General features: G+C 34.8%; 1 protein-coding gene across 11 annotated transcripts; it reads right to left on the reverse strand.

Moving 5' to 3' along the window:
* Nucleotides 1-325: 325 nt before the first annotated feature.
* LOC18443372 (glutathione hydrolase 2) lies at nucleotides 326-16,565 on the reverse strand. Of its 11 annotated transcripts, none has more exons than XM_088866791.1 (9): nucleotides 16,091-16,565; nucleotides 15,670-15,699; nucleotides 12,492-12,565; nucleotides 8,494-8,828; nucleotides 7,722-8,237; nucleotides 6,604-6,839; nucleotides 4,409-4,676; nucleotides 3,889-4,026; nucleotides 326-2,285 (listed from the first exon to the last, which is right to left on the reverse strand). In XM_088866791.1, exons 4-9 carry the CDS (start codon nucleotides 8,824-8,826, stop codon nucleotides 2,040-2,042), a joined length of 1,737 nt encoding a protein of 578 aa, XP_088722917.1. In that variant the 5' UTR covers nucleotides 8,827-8,828; nucleotides 12,492-12,565; nucleotides 15,670-15,699; nucleotides 16,091-16,565; the 3' UTR covers nucleotides 326-2,039. The 11 variants fall into 11 exon arrangements, with proteins under 11 accessions (XP_088722917.1, XP_088722915.1, XP_088722913.1 ...); XM_088866789.1 differs by having other exon boundaries at nucleotides 8,494-8,844; nucleotides 16,091-16,420; XM_088866787.1 differs by lacking the exon at nucleotides 12,492-12,565 and having other exon boundaries at nucleotides 16,392-16,565.
* Between the last annotated feature and the right edge of the window lie 3,959 nt (nucleotides 16,566-20,524).

Below are 20,524 nucleotides of genomic sequence, written 5' to 3' on the forward strand. Positions count from 1 at the left end.
TATGTAAATGTAAGAAGAGATATCCCATATGCTTAAAAGATGCGCTCTTGCTACTTTTTATAAACAACAGTTATTGATAAGGTTTAAAAAAACGGATCATTGACGCGAATCAGTCACACTTGTACTCATGTCAGATCGGGGGAATTGGTGGATCGGATTAGAAGAATCAGTCGCACTTGTACTCATGTCAGATCGGGGGAATTGATGGATCGGATTGGAAGAATCAGCATAATCGGTAATTTTTGTTTCAAATTCTTTTAAAAAAATAATTCAGGAAAAAATTGTTCATCCTTTTTTTTTTTTTTTTTTTCAAATTCTTTTAAAAAATAATTCAAGAAAATTTCAGAAATCAATGACAAATCGGTCGGACTCAGTGAAGAATTGTTAAAATCAATGGTTCCAAGAAAAAATCGGTGATTCTACCATTTGGAACCGCCTAGATCTTATTTTTTGGCCTAATACGGAGTGTCCTGGGTGATTTCCGATCTAGATCACCCGATTCGGGATCGGGTCATCGATTTTTTAAACCTTGGTTCTTAATGCCTTTGTATAATATTGATATTCTTATGGATTAAGTCTTTTTCTTTTAAAAGTTTATATAAGGTTGCATATTTAAAATGTAGAGTTATAGATGCATCTCAAAAATCCATCAAAAAAGCTTGTTTTAATATTGAAAGACCCTCTAATTGATCATCTCGACATGGAGATGTATGAATGTATAAAAAAAGAATTTTGAGTCTTAAAAATAGTGCATCTTGCAACACATTATTAAGACCATCAATTTTCAAGATTTTCACATGTTTATAGATCTACATAATTTTAACCATTTTTGAAGTATAAAATTTTATAATTAGATATAAAAATATATTTTTAAATAATCATAAGAATGTTTTACATCAAATTACATGTTATGATAAAATTTGAAGGTGCGCCTTAATTAGATTGTTTAAGGTTGAAACCTTATAGAAACCGCCTTTTGTGTTATGTAAGATGTCTCATTCTCCCTCTTTAAACCTATGGGATCTACTTTGAAATCAGCATGTGATAATTTTCAAGAAAAATAAAATAAAATAGGAAGTTTGAAATTTGAATTTAAATAAGTTTTTAATTGAAGAACAAGTCTTCTGATTAAAAAAAAAAAACACAGGTGTACGGGGAGTTATTATTGAATGTCTGGAAAACCCAAAATTTGTTTGTTTTTATTAAAAATGAACGTGTTGATTTTCAAAAGACAAACATTTTTTCTCTTTTTATTTTATTTCTATTTTTATTTATTTTTCCGGCCATTCGGATATCGAAAATCCTAACCGGTTCTAACATTTTACACCCGTTCGTGGTTTTGAAAATCCTAACTTTGTACAAGAGCAAGAAGAAAAGAACAAAGAATGTAGTTTGAATTTTCGACATCGAGCCAGAGAGTAAAAAGAAGAAAAAAGGAAAAAGTGAAGACTTGTGTAAAATTAAAACTCCGGTCACAACATTTTAATTTTAATAATTAATTAGGAGTAAAATATAAAGGACCCAGTTTCTACGTGGCCAAGCCCGCATATGTAGAAATGCGGGCTTCACAATAAATCTATTTTTGAGATGGATTTTAAAGCTTGCTTCTTAAAGACATGTAATCTCTAATTTGGAAATCATGAATATGAAAAAATACATAGATTTTTAAAAATTATAAATAATAACTCTAGTAATAAAATATTTGGACTATTAGTTTCCATTGTTTTTATATGAAACACTTACTTGCATCCATCTTTAAGGTGGATGCTTTATATTTTCTGGACCGTATATGTAAAAATGCGATTCGGCCCGCATGAAATTTTTTTTCAAATATAAATTATATTAGATGCCACATTATAAAATCTTAAGTTTCATTCTTACCACGATTAGCGTACCCTTTCCGCACGAATAACCAAAAAAACGAAAAAAAAATTATGGTCAACTCCATGCACTCCAGATAGAGAAACAACATGGGTCATTATTAAACCACGCCCATGCATACACTCATGAAGAAACACCTCGATAACCAGCAGCACACATCAATAACCAGCAGGGGCACCTTCCTTTCTTGGGTCGCTCACACCAGTGAGATTTGCTTTGACAATGGTCTCTCCCTGTGCCCTAGTGGGGAGGTGGTGAACCACAAATTGGCATATGGCCCCTGATGCTAGGGGTTCAAGGATATGACCCTTATTTTCCAGAGCTGTCCTATCATGTAGGGGCACTTCAATGTGATACCCACTTACTGTGTCCCAGTCCTCGTATTGCAAAATGTTGGGTATGAGCTGAATAACAAATACATTTTTATTTTTTCATTATGTACGCAATATTAGAGTATAACAATACTATTTCTCAATAGCCCAGAGAGAAAGGGTTCCAAAATCTTATGCTCCAAAAAGCCATTACAAGTTACAAACTCATTTACCTCTTGTTGCAAATTATACTTAGAGGAACTAACATTCAAAATGTAAAAACATTTATTAGATGATTTAAAGTTCTGATTTTGTTCCCTCAAAGTTCGTGGCGCACATTTTTGCTGCCAACTTGGGCACTGATGAATTATCGATGGTTTGACAACATCCGTTATAAAGGTTTTTGGGCTTTCTCTACAGCATAAAAGATATATACTTCCCCTTCATTTAGTAGTTCAATTTAAATCAAGTGAGTCACTAACCATTTAATCTAGATTCGAAACCTTAAAGTAGTTTGTTTTTTAAAAGTACTCATTTTCTTGTAGTAATATTTACCAAATTGCCTCACAAAAGTAACTTCTTTTAAAAAACAAACAACAAAATTAATAAATCCACCATCCCAACTCTCTCTATCTTGAACCTTTGTAATTTAGAGCCTTTGTAATTTGAAGAGTGTTGAAGTATATATATATATATATATATATATATATGGGGGATTAACCCACTAGCTCATAAGAACGTATGAGCCGAACGGTTTAGATTGAATCTGGGCCGATCTGAAGATCAAGGATGTCCGGTAATGTTTGAATTTTGTTTTTTTCTACAAATTCAAATTACTTGAAATTTTAGGTGTGTGTTCTTCTCATCAAGGCTCACCTAATAAGAATATAAAAAAAAGCATTTGAAAAAATAAAATGACCAAAATACCCCCTAATATTTTTGGAGGTACTTTGGTCATTTTATTTCATGTAAAGTAAATTTTTGATATTTTTCGAAGATTCACTTATTTTTTATAAACATACGCCTAAAATTTCAAGTGATTTAGATTTGTAGAAAAAAAAAAATTCAAACACTACCGGATATCCTTGATCGTCAGATCAGCCCAGATTCAATTTGGGCCTTTGAACTCATATGTTCATATGAGCTAGTGGGCTAATCCCAGATTTATAAGGATTGTATACAATGAGACCACTTATTAGGATTGTATAGTGGACTCATATTTATAAGGATTGTATACAATGAGACCATTTACCATTGGTAAAGAGATGTCACAATTACTTACAACCATTAGATGAGATCATATCTGATAGCATGGGTGCATCACAGAGTTCCACAAAATTTCTTTTGAACTTTGAAGTTGGTCAATGAAATAAATGCAACTACCCAATTTCACATGCAATGGTCAAAATTAATTTTGACCACCTTCTACCAAAGGTAAATGGTCTCATGGTATACTTTCCTGTGTGTGTGTATATATATATATATATGGAAAAGTTTATATAAGGTTGCAACCTTAAAATGTAGAATTAATGTATATATCAAATGAATATATCAAATAACTAAAAAAATAATGTTACGTATAAGATTAATTTCAAATAAGATAGTATAATGTTTATAAAATTAATTGTCATCCAAATAGACCCCAAAAAATAAAGTAAAACATGGATGAAGAACCAGAAGGTGATTAGAAATTTACTGAATGGTAGAGTCGAGGTGCCAAAACTGAATCAAATGGGTCCATTTGGTGAATGAAATGGTTCAATAAGACTTGTATATTTGAAGGAATTATTCTCCATCCTCCGCTTGCACCAATAACACCCTTAAGTTGTCCATCCTATTTAACATAAATGAAAAATGTAGTAAAAAGTTAATTCATATACGAGAGAGAGAGTGTTAAATAAAAAATGAAGTAAAAAGTTAATTCATATACGAGAGAGAGAGTAAAATAAAAAATGTAGTAAAAAGTTAATTCATATACGAGAGAGAGAGGATTATGAAGGTAATACTCATCTGTGTGTGTGAGAGAGAGAATTATGAAGCTAATTCTCATATAAGAAAGGGAGAGGATTATGAAGGTAATTCTCATGAGACGGAGAGCAGAGTGAGTTATGAAGGTAATTCTCATATATCTGTGAGAGAGAGGATTATGAAGGTAATTCTCATATATTTGTGAGAGAGAGGATTATGAAGGTAATTCTCATATATGAGAGAGAGACCTTGAGGATTACAGTGGGCGTGGTGGAGGATAAGGGCCTTTTGTGTGGCTTGATAAAGTTTGCAGGAGCGGGAGGCATGGTGTTCTGTGAAGAAACATCCGAAGGGATAGAAAAGTCATTCATCTGATTGTTGAGTACTATGCCTGTTTTTCGAGAGCGAAATAATGCTCCAAAATAATTGTTAATAGTGGTAGTGAAGGCAACTGCATTTCTCTCACTGTCAACAGTGCTTAGGTGACTCGTGCCATGCTCCCGGCTTTGGTTCCACCTGCACCAAAAACCTATGCTTTGAAAATGGAAGTTTAAATAGAAATTCTTGAGCTTTTATGTTCTCATTTTACCTGAACTTCACAAGTTGAACTTGGATATAGCCTAAAACACAACGTGTTTGGGAGGTTTGAAAGTTGCACCAAAATACAAAAAACTTAGGTGCTTGGGCAGTTCGAACTCCTATTTTTGAACTGCCTAAAACTCAAATCAATCTATGCATATGGATACTTGAAGGTCTAACATTTAAATCGCCCTGATAAATAAGACTTTCGAACTGCCTAATATAGAAATCAAACTATGCATATGGTCAGATGAAGGTCTAAAGTTTAAATTGATACGATAAATAAGTAAAGCCTCACCTCAGAACTTACAGAAGATTGTAATTATGGATTTGGGAACTTTCAAATTGATCATCTCGACTTTGACCATTATGATTGTGAAAGAAAATAAGGATTTCAAACCCTAAAAATAGTGCATATTATAACACATTACCTAGAATGTCTATTTTCAAGTGTTCACAGATCTGTAAGATCTTAGTATTTTTTGAGCTTTAGATTTCATAATCAGTAGTTGAAATTGATTTTAGAGTCATCCTAAAGATTTCCCATGTCTAAAGTTTTTTCTTGATAAAGTTTTGATATGATATTTTACTTTTTCCTCATAGGCCTAAACTTACAAAAAGAACATACAAAAATCTCAGACATGGAGATTATTAATATATTAAAAGTAAACTTCTAAAAAACTAAAAAAATCATATTTTTGAGAAGAATATTAGACCGTTGGTTTCAATCCTTCTTGGAAGGACCACCCTCTATTGATGCCTTGGCGGATGCAAATATAGTTATGCATTCGAACGCATAAAGAGCTTTTTTTCTTTTCTAATTTTATATTTATAGTGCTAAGATTCAATGGGAACCACAACCCTTTATGCACTATCGATGAAGCAAAGGCAAATGTTTTCATATTAAATGGGAAAGGTTTCTATGCTTCCTTTACAACATAGAGGTTCTGTCCTCCTCCTAGCATCCAGCCATCCAATTTTGATCAAGAGAGCCCTCATCGTTTGATCTTAGATCTGACATCTCACAGTATTTTATTTTTAGTTTTCTTTATTCAAATTGTATGAATATGAAATTTGGTACGTGCCATCTTCTCATTGGGGCGCACCTATAAATAATATTAAAATTTTTTTTCGATAGAATATAATGACCAAAATACCCCTTAAATCTTTTAGGGGTATTTTGATCATTTTATTTTATTAAAAATATTGTTTTTGTATTTTTGCTAGTGTGAATTTAATAGAGGAATGAACTTCCAAAATTTTGTGTCAAAATAGTTTATAGAAAAAAATTAAAAATAAATAGTGTAGATATATGACATTGTGATTGCGGCAATTTTAGCCCTCCATTCAGAATGGATGGTTGGATAAGGTGGATGATAGAACTTCTATGCTGCAACGAAAGCATAAAAAGCTTGCCCATATTAAATACTCATCATTGTTTTATGTATTGATATTAGGGGTGGCTATAGGTGGGGCCAACTTGAGCCGGCGTAGGCATGGCCCTAAGAGGCCATGGCCCACGTTTGCCCCACTTTTGGGTTGGTTTGGCTTGTATCTTCTAATAGGATCGGGCCAGGCTGGGTCATATGACCCTTGACCGGCTCGCCCTGCGCTACAGACGTAGAATTTGAGCCCAGACATTGCTGTTCAGGGCTAGGTTGCCTAGCCCATTGCCACCATGTCTTCACTTACATAGAAATTCAAATCAAATCTCCACATCTAAAAATATTTGAAAACAGGAGCGTAAGTTAAAAATTCATGTCAAATAGAATTGAAGTACCGGGTGTTGCTATCCAATGGCATTAGAGCTTGAATGTAATTATTTTACTTTCTGGAGTGTAAAGGCTTTAAGAATTATTTGTACCTATCAAGATAGTAGCTAGCTTCATAAGTTGTGCTATCATTTATTCTCTGCCTCAATTCTCTTGCAAAGCTTTGGGATAGCATTTTGGAAACAACAGGTTCAATATTCACAAAGTCTGGGTCACCCAGGTTCGGTCTTACTGCAAACATGTACTTCATTGCTTCAACCATTCGGTGGAGTCCAAGGGAGCCAGAAAGGGCTTGAGCACTTCCATATTGAGAAAGTATATTCAAAACCTACAACATAAATTGGACTTTTTAATCACTTCTGATGCACTTTGCAAAAAGTAAACATATATAGATAAATTATGTCTCCAAATCCTGGTTGTTTGATTTAAATGGGCGGTTAGAATAGCTTGTCACATCAAACGTTTTATTTTTTTAAGCTTTCATAAATTAATTTGACATAAAATTTGGGGCATCATTATTCTCAAAACGGTACATAGAAAAAACATAAAAAACATTTTTTGATAAAATAAAAAGATCAAAATACCCGTAACTTACTAAAGTATTATGGTCATCTTCATCTATAATAAATTTTACTTTTGATTTTAGGCGAACCCTATTAGAAAAGGGCAGGCAAGATAATTTATAACAAGAAAAAGTTCATATAAGGCACCTAAAAAATCCACTAGAAGAGATTGTTTCAATGTTGAAAAGCCCTCAAATCGATCATCTCAATCTCGAGATGCATTGATGTGAAAAGAGTGGATTCAAAGTTTGAAAAATGGTGCATTTTGTAATGCATTACAAAAAAAGTTTGCTATTTAATAATCATTTTTGGACCCTATTTAGAGTTGCACCTTCCTTTGATTGTTGAGGGATGCCACATTGTATAAACCATACCCTTATTAAAAAAAACTAAGAATTAAAATGCCCTTGGCCATACAATTTAGATCAAACAATTAGAGGCTAACTAGTAACATTATGGCTTAAGCGCCCAACCGTTTATTTAGATTGGATGACTTAGGGGGCCAAACAATTTAGATAAAGGATATGATGATATATATAGTATAGTTTCATTTTCAATGATACCGCTACCTAGGGATGGATAAATTGAACATAAGAGAGAGAGAGTGTGTAAGAGTTCGTCATGATGAAATGAGAAGAAATACGCACCATTATCATTCCAATGCCTCCAGCAGGCACAGGCATGGTGATAATCTCGTGATTCATGACCTTTGCAGAAATTGGCCTCCTGTGTTTAACCTTATAACCTTTCAAGTCTTCCATTGTGATTATCCCACCTTTCTCTTGGATATCATGAACTAAATCGGCCCCTACAGGACCGTCATAAAACACCGAGGCCCCATGAACTGCGATCTTCTCCAATGTATTTGCAAGTGTGGTATCACGACATATATCGCCAATCTTCAACAATGTCCCATTCACCATGAAGACCTCTCTTAAACCCTCATCTTTGCGTATTTCCTCCTCTGTAGCCTGCATTTGAAAATATAGAAAAAGACCTACCTTGAATCCGTTTCTTGCTAGTGCAATTGCAGGTTTCACAAGTTCCTTCCATGGGAGCTTGCCATGTTCCTTCCAAGCCTCATAGAGACCTAAAGTTTCACCTGGAACTGCAACAGATAGTCCACCCTGTTCTTTTGCAGTGGGATCATGTGCATACATATCCTATAAATGTAATTCATGCCATTAGCATGGGATTTGAGTACTTGTTTTTACATCAATTACAAGAGAAATAGGCAATCAATACACAAGAAATTAGTTTGATTCTGAGGGGCCTTCTCTATCTATTTTTTCTTTTCCTTTTAGTTTTCCTGGTTTCCTAACTGTAAAAGTCCTTAGAATACAATAAATGAATGAGAACTTGAGAGAAACCAAGTTTTCTTGGTAAACAAATAATAAGTAAATTCCCTTATTCCTTTACCCTTGAAGCCTTAGAGGGAGCGGTTTCTCGCATGTCATAGCCACGCACGAGCCCATCTGACAATCGAACCAACATCGAAGCTCCCCCACCGATGCCACTTGATGCCGGGCTAACAACACCGAGGCAGAAGGCAGCGGCAACTGATGCATCAACTGCATGACCCCCCTTTTGAAGAATGCTACTACCAATTTTTGAACATTGAATATTGTCTGTCGCTACAACGCCGTGCTCTACCGTGATCACTTCTTTTGGACTTTGTTGAATCTTTCCAACTGATTGGCATGAAATGGGTTCACAAAATAGGGCCAACAAGAGAATTAAGGACGGCCACATTGCTGCAAATGCCATAAACTAGCGTAGGGTCAGCACCATTTGGATTAAATCCTCATACTCATGATTTCTCAGTAAGTTCTATCATTTCACTCATGGTTTTTATGGGAGCGATGAATTACTACCGTGTGATTGTAAAATTAATCCAAGAACCAAATGAAGTACCCCCACCGACGTGAACAATTTAATCATTTTAATGGTTTAGATAAAGTAAAAGCATGCAGATCGTTTGATGGTGTGTGAATAGGCTTTTAGATATAAATAAAATAGTGAAATGCTTGGAAAATATTTGGATGATGTAGTTGTTATTACGGCCAGTTTGGAAGATTGAGCAAGAAATACTTATTACACTAAGGAAAAATTTATATAATGTGAGAAACTGTATTTCTGTATAATTGGGCCTTAAGACCCCATGAAGATGTATTATTGATTATTGAACATTTCAAAAATATGAACAAGTGCCCTAAGTTATAGGGTTACAAAATTGTGTCCTACTAAATAAACTAACCTATGTAATGAACCACATTCTTAATATGTTTACAAATAAGAAGAAGGAAAATATTGTTCATATATATCAGTGCAGGTTTCTAAATTTTCCACACTCCCCCTCAAACTCAAGATGCATTAAAAGAGAGCCACTTGAGTTCGGACAACTGAATAAATAAATAATAATTTTGTTTGTTTTGTAATTAGATAAAAATAGACCATTGCCCATGCGTGTGAGACCCGGCACATAAAAAGGGATACTAGTCATTAAGCATTTCAAAAAAAGAAAAAAAATAGTGTTCTTAAAAAATCAAAGAACATGGAGTAATTGCGAAAGTGGTTTGCTAGTTGTTTCCTAATTGAAACAAAAAAACATAGACACACCCACTTTCTAAGTAAGTTTTGTCCAAAATTGGCTCGTTTTGTTTTTTTTGGTAGCACATAAATTATTCATGATCTAATAATTTCTTTTTTTGCTTTTTTGGTGGCACTTAAATTATTCATGATCTAATACGTTTGTTTAGCATGTAGTTGGGGGCCATGTGCTGCTTTTGGGGCCTACTTGTGAAAAACGTTGGGGGCATGTGCTGCTTGTGGGGCCTATTAACACATTAAAAAAATTAACTCCTACACTATTTGAGAAAACATGGGCTTTTCTTCCTTATTGAATTATCTAAAAAAAAAAAAGAGAATCGGAGCCTCCATCCAATGTGGTGTGTACGCCGCAAAAGCATTCTCCACGGCCCATGTTCCCATCCCATTTGCAATGAGCCTAAAATATGAGACCAGAGGCCCAAAAGCCATACCTTAGCGACACCTATTTCTCTCTCTAGATAACTTGTTTGTTTCTCTCTAAAGATAATTGCTTTTCTCTCTACACCATGGTTTTATACTAGATCTTTGATTCAATTGACTAAAATTAGTGGATTATTTGTATAATTTTTTTGAATTGCAATTTTTTTTCTCATAATACTTGGGATTTTAAAAAGAGAAATACTTTTTTTAAGGATTTTAGAGACAATTTTTATTCCTAAGTTTGGCTGATTTTTGGGTTTTCTGAGCGGCGATAGAGAGGAGGGCAGTTAGAGTGAGAAGCAATTTTGAGAGAAGGGATTCTTGAGAGAGAGAGTATTGCAAGAGGCGATGTAGAGAGAGAGGCCAAAAAAGGAATGGTAGGGCGACGGGGAAGAATATTTCTCTGACTTGAAAAAGACAAAAATAGTGGAGTGTATTTATTTAACCATATTGTTTTTTTTTTGTCCGAAAGTGTTGAGGACTTTAACGAGGGTTTACCCTACAAGTAACTAAACTTTTTTTAAAAGGTTAAACCTAAAAAGCTTGGAAAAAGTTTATATAAAGTTTTAACTTTATATTAGGGCTGTTAACAAGCTGGGTTCTGTAGCCTACCTGAAATCGTAATGTAGGCCCAGCCCAAAACATGCTTGCGAGGTCCAACCCCAAAAAAGCGGGCCGAGACGGGCCTGGCCTAGGTAGAAAATATTCCTGGTCTACCAAAACCTAGCCTGAACTGGGCTAGGCTCCAACCCAGCCCATTCTGGGGCAAGTGGCCGGCTTAGTCTATTAACACCCCTAACCTTACTGGAGGCTAAGTTTTCCCTCTTTTCATTTTCATTAACTCTATTAATTTTATTTGGCAGCTTTCTGCTCCAAATATCTCCTCTCGAATCTTGCCTATTTTTTAAATAGATTTTTGGGAAGTTTATTGAGAGTTATATTTAAAATATATTAAAGAAATAACCTATTTAATAATTTACTCATTTTTAAAAAATTATAAAAAAACACATGGTCATGAGCAGAAATGATTAATTGAATAAAATATTAAATAGCTGATATTTTACATGTATTTTGGAAGTTCCAATAACTTTTTACCGTTACCCAAAAAAAAAAAAGAGCCTTATGATTTGAGCAAAGATAATAGAAGCGTTAATAAACCATAGCCACAACACTAAAGAAGACAAAAGTGACACACATATGTGCAAGTTTAGATAAAAAAATGTGCATTGTAGTAATTACTCGGTAGACACGCATCAATCACACCATTCGGACTGTAACAAAGCATAATCTTTATTCTTAAACATGCACATATACATCAAATCCGATCAGGAACTTCTAAATTTTAAGATCAATAGTGCAACATTTAATATATACATTCGGGCCCCGCCCTAGTTAGTACTAGCTAGGGGTAGTGGCCGTGCCTCTAAAAAATGGGGCTTCACGAGGCGAGAGTTGGGATGGGCTGGGCCATAATAGGGTAGGCCAGCTGGTTTTTTCCTGGACATTTTTTCTTGAATTTGGTCCGTTGGGATAGGGTCAGCAATGGACCTGGGACTAGGCTAGAGGCAGGACTGGGCCATGCCTAGGCTGGCCCTAATGGAAATAGGGGTGGGCTAAGGCCCAAGGTGCCTTGAATCAGGCATGTCCATTGTCAACCTAGTGCTAGGCTGGCCAGCCTACGTGCATCAACATGCATTAACCCGGCCCAAAATCCCACAAAATAGGCCCCTCCCCTTCCCCGAATTGGCACCTGAAGTTGTCCCAAGTTCTATGATATAGAAAAACAGGTTTTGCCTCAAAGGCTTGGGACTAGGCTAGGGCCTTTTTGTTTTACTCTGAAATGACCCCAGCTCGCCCTATGGGGACTATGGGAGGGCTCGCACTAGGGATGCCCTGGACTAGGCCCGTCTATTATCAACCTAGTGCTAGGCCGACTGGCCTATAGGGGCTCAACATACTGTCCGAACACAGCCCAAAAGTCCACAAGCTAGCCTCCCCTCCGCTCCCCTTCCCCCTATTGACAACTATTCTTTGACATGGAAAGAAGGATTTTGCATGGCAAAGCAAGGAGCTCAAAAAATCATATAAGTATTGAATAAGGGATTGTACACTGTGAGACTATTTACCATAATTACAAGGAGGTCACAATCACTCATAACCATTAGATGTCAAATTTAATGGCTTAAGGTGTGTCACGAAGTTTAAGATCTTTATTTGAACTTTGAATTTAGTCGATGACATACAAATGACCTCCCTATTTAAAATTTAGGAGATAAAAATGATTATGACATCTTTGTACGAAAATTAAATAATCCTTTTATATACGTTTCTTATGACAAAGTAATATAAATTTCTCAAAAAAAGAGCCCAAGGCAGAAAGATTATACCTTTGTAGGATCAAACTAAGAAGTGTGGCAAATCAAGTATGATACTTGGGAACCAAGAGTTTAACATAGGCCAACTGTACAAATGAGAAAAATAAGCTTAGCCCAATCCTAAGGTCGGTAACAAGCACGCACATACACATACACAAGCACAAAGTGATCACAAAAAGAAACAGAGCAGTGGAGAGTGGACCAAAGTAACTCTAGGTGAAGCTAAAAGCCTAGATTTTAGCTTAGATAGATGAACGCACACGCACCAATAGACTTTTTGAGAGAGAGAGAGAAAGATGATGATGATGGAGTTGATGCTTATATCCATGAGAGAGGTGGGGTATTCATAAGCACTTATTGTGCTATTATGTGACGTTAACGGAACATATTTGATTATGAGTATCATTGCAATATCTTGCTTTCATTTTAGAGGGGGTGAAAGCTTCATCCTCGGAGAGCGTAAAAGCCAGCACCATGAGAGTATAACTATAGTAAAGCTAAAAGTACTAGGACCATGATGCAGTTACAAAGAAAAAAGAGATAAAATAAGAAAAAAAAAAGGGTATTGTAGATCCAGCTATCTAATTTTGATCAAGGGAGTCACTCCATCTTAAATATGATGTCTCAAAGTATTTTATTTTTAATTTTTTTTATATAAATTGTATGAATATGAAATTTGGTACGTGCCTTCTTCTCATTGGGACGCACCTATAAATAATATTAAATTTTTTTTCGATACAATATAATGACCAAAATACCTCTTAAAATTTTAAGGGTATTTTGGTCACTATGTTTTATTGAAAATATTCTTTTAATATTTTTTGTTAGTGCGAATTTAACAGATGATTGGGTGTCCAAAATTTGGTGTCAAAATAGTTTAAAAAAAAAATTAAAAATAAAATACTGTAGATACGTGATATTATGGTTGGGACAATCTTAACCCTCCATTCAGAATGGACGGTTGGATAAGGAAAAGTATATAAGTTTTATGCTGTAGGGGAAGCATAGAAAGCTTGCCCATTAATGATACTTTAAAATCAATTTTAAAGAGATCCAACCCAATACTTTTAGTATCACACACTTTAGATCTCAATACTGCCCCACCCCTCCCGTCGAGAAGTCAAAAAATTTAAAGCCAAAATATCGTTTTCCTCCCTCTTCCTCTTATTTTGTAGTCATGTGTTCCTGTCGCACTCTATGCCCGAACTCTCTCTCTCTCTTTTTCTCTTTATGCCTCCTAAATTTTTCTCTCTCTACAGAAATATGACAGTTTGAGAAATAAGTTTTCTTTCTAGGCGAGAATTTGAGAGGTGGGTTGCTCTTTATAGGAGAGTTCAAGAGATTGGTTTTGTGTTGAAAAGGCGAGAATTTGAGAGGTGGGTTGCTCTCTATAGGAGAGTTCAAGAGATTGGTTTTGTGTTGAAAAGGCGAGAATTTGAGAGGTGGGTTGCTCTCTATAGGAGAGTTCGAGAGATTGGTTTTGTGTTGAGAAGGTAAAGGATGAAAAATTTGGTGAGAGAAAAGGAAAAATATAGGAATTTAGAAAGAGAGAGAGGGAAAAGATGGAAATTTGCAGAGAAGTAGAGGCAGAGAATCTAAAGAGCAATTCATTGGAGGGAGTTTTAGAGTGTTCAAGGAGATGAGGAGAGGTATAGTAGGGAGCGGAAAAAGGGTTTAATAAATAATACTTTTGATTGTTTTGGGAGGAGAAAGAGAAGGGGTTGAAGAAAACCAAGGGCCATGGACAAGAACCCATTCGGGTGGGCTCCTCGAGATATGCAGATTTTTATGCCACGGGAGAGAAAAAGAGTTAGAGAGTATAGATAGAGAGTAGTTCTTAGAGAGAGAAAGTGGGTTTAAGAGAGAGTTGGGGCATAGAGGGAGAGAGGAACATGTGACTACAAAATAAGAGGAAGAAAGGGAAAATGGCATTTTAGTTTTAAATATTTGGACTCGTTCACTGAGGGGTAATTACAAAAAATAATAATATTAAAATAATATTGGGATCTACTGTATGATGTTAAAAGTATTAAAAGGTACGATGTCTTCAAAGTTATTTTAGCATCTTTTTTTATTAAACACACATGCTATATATCACATGAAACATACTGTGTATCTACTTCCTCAGTGGAAAGAACCTTGACTAATCTAAGGATGGACCACAAAAGTGCATACACACACCAACACAGACTCTATAAACGGAGCAAATAAACCTCGACTAATCTAAGGATCGACCACAAAAGTGCATACACAAACAAGAAGAAACAGGAGCGCAGAAACAGAGAGCGCAGTGGAGGTTGGAGCAAAGCTAAAAACCTGGATAGATGAGTCTGCAAAGGCATACTTAACATAGTCTCAGAGAGAGGGGGAAATAGAACAGAGAGAGAGCGCGCGCGATGTGGTTGAATACCAACACAAGCACATAGAAAAAGAGGAGTGGAGGAGCACCAGATAAAAACAAAACTTTGTTAAATGCCTAGACTGATGAATGCACAACTCAAGCGGCTCACACCGAGAGAGAGATGACGGTGATGATGCTTAGATCCAGGGTAGGGAAAATCAAATCGGGCCGATCAACTGGTCAGGAGCCAGTTCCAAGTATCTTGAAATTGGGCCGGTTAATAGGTCAGGTCCGAGTCAATCAAATAAAATTTTTTTTGCTTAAAATCGATAAAAAAAAAAAACCGAAATTTTTTGTCTTTTCAAAAAATATGGAATGTATATTTTAGGGCCTCCCCCTTGCCAAGAGTACTCCCTTGGCCAAAATCTCTTAGTTCTGCCTCCCCTACAAACTTTTTTTTTTATTGGCTGGTTCTCTGGGCCTAATTCCGATCTGGACTTGTTTTTGGAATTGATAATTCAGGTCAACCATCCGTGTTTTTAAACCTCAGTTTCAATCTTATTTTAATTTTTTCTGTAATGTAAACATAAAAAAAACGTAAGAAAAAAAAAAATATTCAGTAGGGATTTGAGACCCTATGCTTAGGTGAGAGTTACTTGGAGCCTTAGATGTAGTACTAACGAGCGCTATAATAAAGTCTCTGACTCAAAGCAAAGAAATGCCACAGATGCATTCAGTCATTTACTTCCCCATTGCCCAACCCACGAGGAGAAAGAGAGCACACTCGTTGAAATAGTAAGGAAAGATAAAAGGTTGTCTAATAGATATAATGAAGACACCGAGACTCACCTTTAGTGCTCAGGTTACCTTGCATCCAACCTGGCATATTGAAGTTCAATAAAATCCAATTGTAAGTAAACTTTACTTAGTAAATAATAGATTAGGAAAAAGTTTATATAAGGATGCTACGTTATAATATAGAACTAGCGCTCAAAAATCCATTGGAAAAGGTAGTTTTAATGTTGAAAAACCCTTTGATTGATCATCTCGACATCGAGATGCATGATTATGAAAAATAAAAACATTTTAAGTCTAAAAAATAATGCATTTTGCAACATATTATCTACTCCGTGCATTTTCAAGATTTTCATATGTTTAAAGATTTTTAGCCATTTTTTAAATAAAAAATTTTATAATTAAATATAAAAATAAATTTTAAGATAATCCTAATAACATTTTATATCAAAAATATAGGGAAAAGGCACCTTACCTCTACACCTACGGAGGCGTCCCCGTATGCAAATTGCACCCGATACATCAAGGATGCAAAAAGTAAAATGGGAGCGATTAAAGAGAGAGAGAGAGAGGAGAAAAGTGAAAGGAGGGTTTAGATTGAGATTTGAGAAAAAGAGAGGCCCTGGCTTTTGGGATAAGGTATGATCCGGTGACTCGAAATGTGAAAAATAAATTAATAGTCACATGAACTAACTATTGACGGAGAGAGATAAGGGCAGGTGCCCTATTGCCCCTGAGAGATAGAGGGAAAGAGAGAGAAAGAGTGAGGCCTTGACCTGAAGTCCTAAGAGTTTGCAAGCTAGATGCATTATCCCGGAGATGCAAGAGTCTTTATAGACCTTCACTGAAACACTATTTAGTTCCATGAGAGAGAGAGAGGTACGGTATTTATAAGGACTCATACTGGTACCATTCGAACATTAAAGGCACTCGGGCTACGACTCTCAAGCTTGATGCAAATTCACATGGAAGCGTAATAGTTTGGTGCAGGAGAGAGTAACTTTACTAAGCTAAAAAACTTGAAAAAAGAAAAAGAACGAAAAAAAAGACAAAAAAGGAGGAGCAAGTATGCTATGTTCATACAGGAGCATACTGTGCATCTACTAAGTCAAAAAATCGTGGAAGGACTTTTTCTATTTGAAATTTTTGGAACCACCTAAGAATCACTAAAAAGATTATTTTCCAAATGGAAAAAGTTGAATTTTGAGTTTTTCTTGCACTTGGATGCCACCCTTAAAAAATTGGACAATCTATATTAAATCTTGAGATTTTTTTGTGTTTCTCTAGCATCTAGAGAGTTTAATACCTTTTTTTTTTTTTCCCTTTTTTTTTCTTCTGAGATTAGCCTATGGGTTAAAGAGGTTAAATTCCAAAAATTGGGAGCCTAAAATTACTATTATATTGACTTTTATCCTAGGGAATAAATGAATAATATACTCCCAAGGGAATATAAAATTTTTGGCAAAATAGGAAAAATGACATAATGAACAAGGACCATGACATCATTTCCTACTCCCATATGTGGTCGTGCATTATTTAAGAGGGTTGAATTTTTTTCGCTGTTCATTTTGGATAAAAAGAGTGTACTCTTAGCATGAAAATGTGGTCGTGATTGGCGCAACAGATTTCACTGAGATGGGACGTTTTGGAAGGTTTCACGTGATTTGTATACTACATATCCTAAAATTAAACTAAACAGCATAGGCCACTTTGGTACTACTTGTTATTAGCTATTAATATATACACATCCGAGTCTTATTTCAATTATTTAAGATTTGGTTATTTATGGGGTTTTCCTATACGAATTTTGATATGTCATTATGCTCTATCAACTGCCATATCTCAATCACACTATAGGTCAGTCACTACATCTCTTCACTAATTCTATCTATATCTTTTTGAGCCCCAAATCACTTCTCTTAACCGTTATTATTCTAGGTTGATGTTGCATATGGCCAGCCTATCTAAATCTACTTTTTCTTATTTATTGTCTATTCGAATTACACCTAGGTTCATCAGATAATCCATATCTAATTTTATCTTTTCTTATCTTGCACTCATTCATCTCAACATTTTTCATCTCAGTTATACTAATTGTATCGATTTGTTGTTTTCTGACCATCCAACATTCAGTCTCATAAAAATAAGACTAGTCTTATAGCTATTTGATAGAATTGTCATTTCCATTTCATTGATATATGATGATCACATAAGACTTTAAAAGTATATCTCAACTTCGTCTACCAAGATTAAATTTTATGTTCGACATCTTCCTCAATCTCATCATTCACATGAATTATTGAATAAAAAAATGAACGTTACGTCCATTTTATCTTCGCATAATATATAAATATATTAAAATATATATTTAAACTAGGAAACATGGACGTTACGTCCATTATTAACAATATCAAGGAATTTCATGCGACATGCAATAAGAGATGCAAGAGAGATGAAATTAGAGAAATATTCAAATGTGGGAGAGACATCACATGAGCTTGTATACAGTTTAAAAAGTAAAAAAGTTAAAAGTTGAACAAAGAAAAAGGAAACTTTTTTGAATTTGGAAAAAGTACACATAGAGTGGTGGCTCTAAACAATCCAATTAGAGTCTACCTCAAAACTTTCCAGGTTGTCTTGATGCCCAAATATCCTCAAATTGATCGTCTTGACACCAAGATAAATGGACATCAGAAAAATATATATTTCAAGGTTTGGAAATAGTGCATCTTGTAATACATTTTTGGACCGTCAATTTTCAATATTTTTCAGAATGTCGTGGGCCTTGGCGGTAGTATTGCCGAGCCCCATGGTGAGATCTTTGACTTCACGCTCACCAAAGGGTAGGGGCCCAAATACCCACTGATGTACCACTCTTTATTCACCCAAATTTTTTTTTTTTAATAGTTTCAAGTTTTCATAGATCTGATGGATCTATACTATTTTTGAAGTTTTAAATTTTATAATAAAAGATGACAATATATTTTAAAGCTATCACAAAGATTTCCAAATAATATTAAGCAAATATTACCTAGGCAAATAATATTTGTTGATATCAAACTGAGATTTACGAGTTAGGCTAGTCAGTTGGGAAAAACTTATATTACCTAGGCATAGAAAACTATCCCATAAGGGTTTTAACAGGTACTCTCTTGATGATGTCAGAATATACCCGGATGAGTGAGTTGATGGACTGTGTGGCCCTTGTGTGTGATGGTGGCTTACAGAGATGGGGACCAAAGCCTCATATGCATGTCATCATGCGGCATGCATATATGATAGTCGTTTCGGGAAAGCAAGTCACCTTTCAGGGTGAAGGTCATGCATATGTGAGAGATACTCCTATGCGCCTATAATAATCCTATAAAAAAAAAAAAGAAGAAAAGAAACTTTTAAATAAGTGATGGTTCGTATGAACATGATGGTCCTTAGGGACCAAGGACCATCACTACTTTCAAAAGGTTTTACCTGGTTTAAGCTTTTGCTCTGGCCATGTCCTTTAGTGGACGTAGGCTTTAAGCGTTTAAGATGTAATTTAACTGTTACACCTCATGTGTGAGGTGTGACTTAATAAAAGATTATAATAAGGTATCGTAAGAATTTAAATAGAAGAAGTGATGACTCCCACCCTAGAAAATTTTGAGATCTCTCTCTCTTTAGTCGAAAAGCGATGAGCTCTTTCTCTCTCTAGCCGAATTTTTATCGGAAGCTCCCTCTCAAATATTTTAGGTAAGCGACTTCATTATCTTGAAAAATAATATGTTCTTTTTAAAAATAAAATGAAATAATTATTTCTGCTTATTGTCATGAATTTTAGGCGCGATAAATTTTATGCGCAAGCGACCTCATTATTTTGAAAAATAATCTTCTTAATAAAATTGTAATATTTTATCTATGTTAGAAATTTTAAATGCTGTAAATTCTTAGAAATAAATTTATTTATTTTTCTTGCCTATTGTTAGAAAATTTTAGATACTGTAAAATTATTAGAAATAAATGTGATATTTCTGATTTTGGTAAAATTGTGAGATTTCTTTCTACTGTTTTTGAATATTTAGACATTGTAAAATTCATGTGGAAATGACTGTCTTATTATTTGAAAACTGATATTTTTGCAATTGATTATGGCATTGTCTGTGAAATGTTTATGTGTGAATTGACATCCATAAATTATGATAATTCCATATTCTTGAATTTCTATAAGAGTTTTTCTATACATATCAGATTAGTAATTATGCTAGAATGTCTTTACGAACTGCTACCTTTTTAAATTTGAGCCCAAAATATTTGACTAGTTATTTTTGAAATCTTATTGAAAGTGACTGTTATTAATGGTGTTAGTGAAATTAAGATTAATAATTTTAGTGATATGTTGAGTACATGATATTGTTGCTTTCGAATGTTTAAAGAGATTTAAAAATACTTTAAGTATACAAGTGGACTCATCCGGTTCGCCGGTGAGGTATAAGTGGACCTATCTGGGACTCCGGTAGGGATTAAGTGGACTCATCCGGTACGTCGGTGAGGTATAAGTGGACCTGCAGGGATTAAGTGGACCTATCTGGGATGCCGATAGGGATTAAGTGGACCCATCAGAACGCTGATGGGGTATATAAGTGACCTACTTGGGACGCCAGTAGTATAATTTGCGAAATCTTTTGAATTATGCACTGCCGTTAAAATGTTATATGCATTTCAATTATTCGGATTATAGTTAATTATACATTTTTTAAAGTGAATCTGTTAATGCATTTCTGTTAATAGATCTCTTTTTGAAAATATTGATATCTTTCAATCATGATTATTTTTAGGATTATGATGATCACTTACTCAGTAGCCAAACTCATCAAATTATGGTAAACAATTTTTTCAGGATAACTGCGGTTTCATTTTGAGTGCTCGTTAGGAT

The sequence above is a fragment of the Amborella trichopoda genome, chromosome 5 (genome assembly GCF_054954075.1).
Source record: "Amborella trichopoda isolate Santa Cruz 75 chromosome 5, AtrichopodaSantaCruz75HAP2 v2.0, whole genome shotgun sequence".
In the NCBI taxonomy this organism is placed as follows: domain Eukaryota; kingdom Viridiplantae; phylum Streptophyta; class Magnoliopsida; order Amborellales; family Amborellaceae; genus Amborella; species Amborella trichopoda.